Below are 7,269 nucleotides of genomic sequence, written 5' to 3' on the forward strand. Positions count from 1 at the left end.
TATTTGTCTGTCTGTTAGCAAGATTACATCAAAGCTACTGAACGGATTTTGACGAAATTTTCACCACAGATAGATATTAGGCCACGGAAGAACACATTAAATTTTGGAGGTGATCCAGATCAATTTTCGCATTATTTAGGTTTTGAAGGATTATTGTCAAAAGGATTATGTCAAAACTACTGCACGGATTTTGACAAAATTTTCAACACAGATAGATATTAGGCCATGGAAGAACACATTAAATTTTGGAGGTGATCCAGATCAATTTTCGCATTATTTAGGTTTTGAAGGATTATTGTCAAAAGGATTATGTCAAAACTACTGCACGGATTTTGACAATTTTCAACACAGATAGATATTAGGCCACGGAAGAACACATTAAATTTTGGAGGTGATCCAGATCAATTTTCGCATTATTTAGGTTTTGAAGGTTTATTGTCAAAAGGATTACGTCAAAACTACTGCACGGATTTTGACAAAATTTTCAACACAGATAGATATTAGGCCACAGAAGAACACATTAAATTTTGGAGGTGATCCAGATCAATTTTTGCATTATTTAGGTTTTGAAGGATTATTGTCAAAAGGATTACGTCAAAACTACTGCACGGATTTTGACAAAATTTTCAACACAGATAGATATTAGGCCACGGAACAACACATTAAATTTTGGAGGTGATCCAGATCAATTTTCGCATTATTTAGGTTTTGAAGGTTTATTGTCAAAAGGATTACGTCAAAACTACTGCACGGATTTTGACAAAATTTTCAACACAGATAGATATTAGGCCACAGAAGAACACATTAAATTTTGGAGGTGATCCAGATCAATTTTTGCATTATTTAGGTTTTGAAGGATTATTGTCAAAAGGATTACGTCAAAACTACTGCACGGATTTTGACAAAATTTTCAACACAGATAGATATTAGGCCACGGAACAACACATTAAATTTTGGAGGTGATCCAGATCAATTTTCGCATTATTTAGGTTTTGAAGGATTATTGTCAAAAGGATTACGTCAAAACTACGGCACGGATTTTGACAATTTTCAACACAGACAGATATTAGGCCATGGAAGAACACATTAAATTTTGGAGGTGATCCAGATCAATTTTTGCATTATTTAGGTTTTGAAGGATTATTGTCAAAAGGATTACACGAATTTTGACAAAATTTTCAACACAGATACAAATTAGGCCACGGAAGAACACATTAAATTTTGGAGGAGATCCAAATCTGGGTTCTGGATCAAGAGTCACTTTATACAGGCTTTGAAAGATTACATCAAAACTGCTTGCATGGATTCTCAACAAATTTTCACCACTGATACATATTACGACATGGAAGACTCCACTGAATTTTGGAGGTGATCCGGGTCCAGATTCTGGATGAAGATTCACTTTATACAGGCTGTGAAAGATTACATCAAAACTGCACAGATTCTCACCAAATTTGCAGCACAAATAGATATTAGGGCATGGAAGACGCCACCGAATTTTGGAGGTGATCCAGAGCTAGATCCGGATTTCAGATTCACTTTATATAGGCTTTGAAGGATTACATCAAAACTGCTTCACAGAGTCTCACCAAATTTTCACCACAGAGATATTATGGTATGGAAGACACCACTGAATTTTGGAGGTGATCTGGATCCAGATTCTAGCACTATATAAATGTAATAAATTGAATGAAATTTGAATATGAAAAATTGTGGGTTCCAGACTGTTCACAAACAAACAAACCAACTTCGTTGTCGGGGAAATTATGCCTCCTAATCCTGGAGCTAGTATAACCTTATGCACCTATTGGGTACAGTACTACATCAATAGCCTGACAAATATTGACATTCTTGAAGAAGCAAGCAGATACACACAAAAATAAAAAGTTTAGTCATCCAAGACAGTCATTCCAAACAGAATCACACCCTCACCTTAACATCACCAGCCTCATTTTGACAGCTGGTCACAAACCAACTTCCTTGTTGTTTCAAAAACAGCTGTTTCCAAATGTTTTGGAAGTGCTGTTTATTAATGTTATGTCTTGTTATGTCAAGAAGTCGGTCCGGATAAAAACTTCAAAACTGTTCTGAGAGTAAATGAAGTTTCTTATTTTACAATGCGGAACACTTCTGCGTGTTTTCTCCGTGGGTTTCTTCTCGGTATGACACTTAACTAAATGAACGTTAAAACACCTCGTTCCCATTTCTTATGCTGTTTGTGTACCTCAACAAATACAGCAGTTTGTTGACACTCCAGGATGACAGTCTGACGATTTTAGCTGGTTAAACGCGGACCTACTAATTATTCAAAGAAACTGCAACTTTACCAAAAAGCACATTAGCGTGTTAGCTAAGGAACAGCTAACGGCTAGTGTTAACCAGCTCACGAGTGGCACTCACTGATAATCATCGTCTCGTCGGGACTTTCCTCGATGAAGCATTTCTTCTCAGTCTCCCCAATATGAAAGTACAAACAAGACACAAAACTGTACAAAACGTTAACGAGTAAAACCGACAAAACCCACGACTGCATCCTGAGAGGCTCCATCTTCCCACCCTTTGGAGTATCGTTCCAAAACCTGTGCTGTGTGTGGAAGTTACCCCAACTGTTTCTGGTTGGTATCGCTGAACCTGCCAGACAAGCGCAGGCTCCTTCCCCACCAGAGGGGTAACGTTCCAAGAGTTAAGTTCCATAACTGAGTGTCAGTCTGTGTGAGGATTTGCCCGTCCACTGCTAAAAAAAAGCAACACACCAGACCCTCTACAGCAGGGGTGGCCACGTTCGGTCCTCGAGAGCCACCTTTCCTCGAGAGCCACCTTCCTGACACTCTTAGTTGGGAGACAACTAAGAGTGTCAGGAAGGTGGCTCTCGAGGACCGAACGTGGCCACCCCTGCTCTCCAGACTCCCTGCTGGTGGTGAGCCCCCATGGAGATGACACCATGTTGTTTCTGAGTCCACCAAGGACCAATCTGTCAGTTTGAGTACAGAGACAAAATCACAAAAATGGTCAGTGTCCAAATACTTATGGACCTGATTGTATATATCATTTGTGCTTGCAGTGCAGCAGAAGGCCGCCAGTTTCCTTCCAAACCACTGAGAGAGTCCCAGAGTCGGCTGCTCACTAGCACGCCCTCGTGGTCAGAGAGCGACAGTGCTACAGACAAAGACAGGAAGGGTAAATGATTTTTTTCTCATTACCACACAATTCATGAGTGCAGTCTCGATGAAGACATTTTTATGATGTAGCAGATGTTTTTTTTTTTAAAGTATGTGCAACTGTTCAGGTGCCAGCAACCCAGTGATGACGGTAGAAAATGAGGCTTAAACACCCCTTGACACTTTCGAACCAGAAAAGTAAGTACATTTACAAAGATATATTCACCCGTTTGTTTTTGTTAATTTAGTATACAACCCCAAATCAGGAAACATTGGGAAGATACGGAGAAAGGTGATTCTTACATTTACTTTGTCTTGTATTTCATTGCAGACTTTATGAACCCAAGATATTGCATGTTTTGATTGGTTACCTTCATTTCATTTGTTCCTGCTTTTCCCGCCTGCAACACATTCCAAAACAAGTTCAGACACTGAAGCATTTACCACTTTGTCATGTTGTCATTCCTTCTTTCTCACAACACTTGAGAGACGTTTTGGCATTGAGGACACCAAGAGATGAAGTGTTTCTTTCATTAGTTATTTTGTCACATTCTTCCTGCAGACATGTCTTAAGGTGTACAACAGCACAAAGTCGCCATTGCATTTTTCATTTCACACTTCTCAACACATTCTCTATTGGGGACAGGTCAGGACTATAGGCAGGCCAGTCCAGTACCCATACTATTACATCTGCAGCCATGCCTTTGTAAGGTATTCAGAATATGGTGTTGCATTGTCTTTTTGAAAAATGCATGGCAGTTCCTGGAAAAGAGGTCCTCTTGAAGGAAAGATATGTTGCTCTAAATCTCAATGTAGATTCCTAAATAAATGCTGCCATCCCAGAAGTGTAAATTACCTTTGCTGAGGACACTGACACAACTGAATACCGTAACAGACCCTGGCTTTTGGACTTGTTACTGAAAACAAGCTGGATGGTCCTTTTCATCTTTGGTCCAAAGCACATGGAGTCCAGTTCTTCACCAAAAGATCTGGAATACTGATTTGTCTGATCACAATACACATTCCCACTGTGTGATGGTCCAACCCACATGCCTTCAAGTCCAGAAAAGTCTATGCAGCTTTTGGAAAAGGTTAATATAAGGCCACACAAGGCTTCTTTTTTAAACAGTCAGGTTTTAAGTGACTTTTGTGACTACAGTTCCATGTTGTACTGGTTGACAAAGTAATCCCTTGCCTATGTGGTTATAGCAGCTATTGATGAATGACAGTTCTTGATACATTACTGTCTGAACATTTGAGATCATGGGTGTTGGCCTTAACCTTAATGCACTGAAATTCCTCCAGATTCCTTGAATCATTTAATATTATGTACTGTAGAGGGCAAATTTTGCAAATCCTTTCCCGTCTGTCTTTGAAGAACATTGTTTTTAAATCTTTAACATATTTTTTTCCCTTTATATAGCATCAAATCACAACAGAGTTGCCTCAAGGCGCTTCACACAGGTAAGGTCTAACCTTACCAACCCCCAGAGCAACAGTGGTAAAGAAAAACTCCCTCTGAGGAAGAAACTTCAAGCAGACCAGACTCAAAGGGGAACAATTCACGGACGAACATACAAGAATTGCTGTTGGTGCACAGGACAGGAGGGTCGCCAACACAAATACAACTCCCATCTCTGGATGGAGCTGCACCTTAAACAGAGAAAAAACAGAATCAGGCATCAGAAAGACAAAAAATACTGTATAATTTGTCAGCATTAAACAACAAGAAAAACAGAGAAATACTAAGGTGATCACCGGCCGCTAGCCCTAAACTTCACTAAAAGACCCAGAATTTAGGTGAAGTTGAGGCTGTGGCCCGCTCCAATTACTAATAACATGAATTAAAAGAGTAAAAAGCGTAAAACAAAACTGTACCAGTATGCTAGCCATATGAAAGGGAAAATAAGTGCGTCTTAAGTCTGAACTTGAAAATCTCCACAGAATCTGATTGTTTTCTTGATGCAGGGAGATCATTCCACAGAACAGGTGCACGATAAGAGAAAGCTCTGTGACCCGCAGACTTCTTATTCACCTTAGGGACACAAAGTAGTCCTGCACCCTGAGAACGTAAAGCCCGGGCCGGTACGTAAGGTTTAATTTCTCACATATTTCATGACAGACTGGAGAGCCTCTGCCCGTCTTTGCTCCTCAAACACTCAGCCTTTCTTGGATACTGCTTTTGTATCAAATTGCTAAATTTACCTGTTGATGTCACCTGTTTGAAATAAGGTAGTTATTGATTTATTACTAGCCATAAATTGCCCCGTCCCAGTATTTTTAGAACGTGTTGCAGGCTTTAAACACAGGAATGGATGTACATTAACAAATGAAGTTGACCACACAAAACACAAGTTGTTCTGCAATAAAAAAGAAGCCAACGTAAATGTAATAATCAGGGGTTTTTTTTTCTTTTTTTTTGGGGGGGGGGGGGGGGGAGAGTAGTTAGACATTTAGAAGTATAGTTTAAATTTTAAGAGCATACTTTTCAAAAATGTATAAAAACAATGAATGTTTGTAATAAAATTATCAGAATGTGTGAAAGCCCAGAAGAGGTGTATATTCAAGTAATTCCAGATCTATTTTGTCCCCAGGAGGTCATGCTGCCCTCCCTCAGTGTTTGGGCCAACCAGAATGACACGTGGTGAAGACATCCTCAGATCTTTGCTGTTTAATCGACCAACATATAGCCAAGAGAGGAAAAAAAAAACATTATCGGTATTATTATTGTCATCACTATCGGCCACGTCTGCCACTAGGGGAAGTGATTTGGGCCTGACAATGTGAGATTTGAAGTTGCATTCCAGCAGTTTTCTTTTGTTTGTGACTGACCAGACATTTTTTGCACTTTGTATATTACGAAAACAACCCCAGTTGTTTTTGTACGCTGCAGTTCATGGGTTTTATGTTTCTCCGTGGAAAGTATCGAGTTCTGTTTTCTGTTATACGTAATAGCGTAGTGCATAAATTATGCTGGTATAAATTTGCCACGTTTGCACATTTAAAGTGTAGCTTAGTACTGGTGTTCAAGTGTTGTAACATTCCTTAGAAAGCTGTGACAAACATTTTTCAGTGAAATTAAAGGTTTTTTTTTTCCTCATTTGGATGCCGGGGGGGGGGGAGACAGGTTTCATACTGACTGTTGTGGAAATCCAGTTGCTGCATGCTATCACCTCAGGATGTGCAAACACACCGTGTTGGAGTGAACACTTCTCCTTTTGCTTGAGAGGAGAAAAAAAAAAACAGCATAAATTAGTAATTACATTTGAATAAGGGCTCTTTTTTGGTGATTCTTGTTATAGCATGAGTGTGGATGTTGCCGTCACTGAAATATTGCCTCACAGACGAAGTTTCCAGTTTTCGGATCAGGAGTGGGATTAAGAACCACAGATCCAACTGAATAAGGCTTCCAGGTGATGCTGCACATCCACTTAAGTTCACCATTAAACAACTTAATTTTCTATTGATGTTACAGCCTGATGTGAATGTTTAAAAGAAAAAAAAAATCTCCAGCAGCTTTGTATATTTCCATCTTCTGAAGATTCAGTTGTCGTCTCAGGTTGGAAAGTGTTAATCCGTCGCTGAGAATGAGTTTTTCCGTTGATGAGCGTATGCTCCGTGGTGACCGTGTCAGTATATTTTTCTATTCTGACAGTATTCTATTTGACAGTATGGATGTATGTGGCGATGTCCTGTATGGTTGTGATGCCTTACAATAAAATGAGCTCGTCTTTAACCTTCTGCAGGCTTGTTTTTCTGCTCATTCTGAGGATATTTACATTTCACTCAGTGGTCAAGGACATTCTCAAATTTCAGGCCTTTATTTACAAAATAATCTAAAACAATCTTGCTTCATATTGCATATTTTTCTTCTACTAAATTTTACAGTGTGAAAGGTGTGCTGCAGAAAGAAATGCATGAAACATTCTAGTTATCGGCATCTGATGGTACGAGGGAGGTTAATTAGCTGTAAAACTACACTTCAACACACATCTATTCAACACAGCATTTATTCAAGCGTTTGCATACATGCGTTTTTTTCCCCTCTGTGGAAAAGAAAACTGAAAAGCAATTAAAAAAAAAACTCTTATGTTCAACTGAAATGATGCTC

At 39.2% G+C, this 7,269-nt stretch overlaps 1 protein-coding gene across 3 annotated transcripts in view; it reads left to right on the forward strand.

Moving 5' to 3' along the window:
• The window catches only part of zdhhc2 (zinc finger DHHC-type palmitoyltransferase 2), a 148,434-nt gene extending 141,536 nt beyond the window's left edge, over positions 1-6,898 (forward strand). For 2 of the 3 annotated variants that reach the window (XM_034181191.1, XM_034181193.1), the window contains 3 exons: positions 3,062-3,177; positions 3,287-3,356; positions 5,753-6,898. In XM_034181191.1, the coding sequence (XP_034037082.1) occupies positions 3,062-3,177; positions 3,287-3,327 (157 nt within the window). In that variant the 3' untranslated portion in view covers positions 3,328-3,356; positions 5,753-6,898. The remainder of the gene's footprint in view (positions 1-3,061; positions 3,178-3,286; positions 3,357-5,752) is intronic. The other variant, XM_034181192.1, reaches the window with a different exon arrangement.
• Positions 6,899-7,269: the final 371 nt, after the last annotated feature.

Source organism: Thalassophryne amazonica, chromosome 11 (genome assembly GCF_902500255.1).
Source record: "Thalassophryne amazonica chromosome 11, fThaAma1.1, whole genome shotgun sequence".
NCBI classification, from domain to species: domain Eukaryota; kingdom Metazoa; phylum Chordata; class Actinopteri; order Batrachoidiformes; family Batrachoididae; genus Thalassophryne; species Thalassophryne amazonica.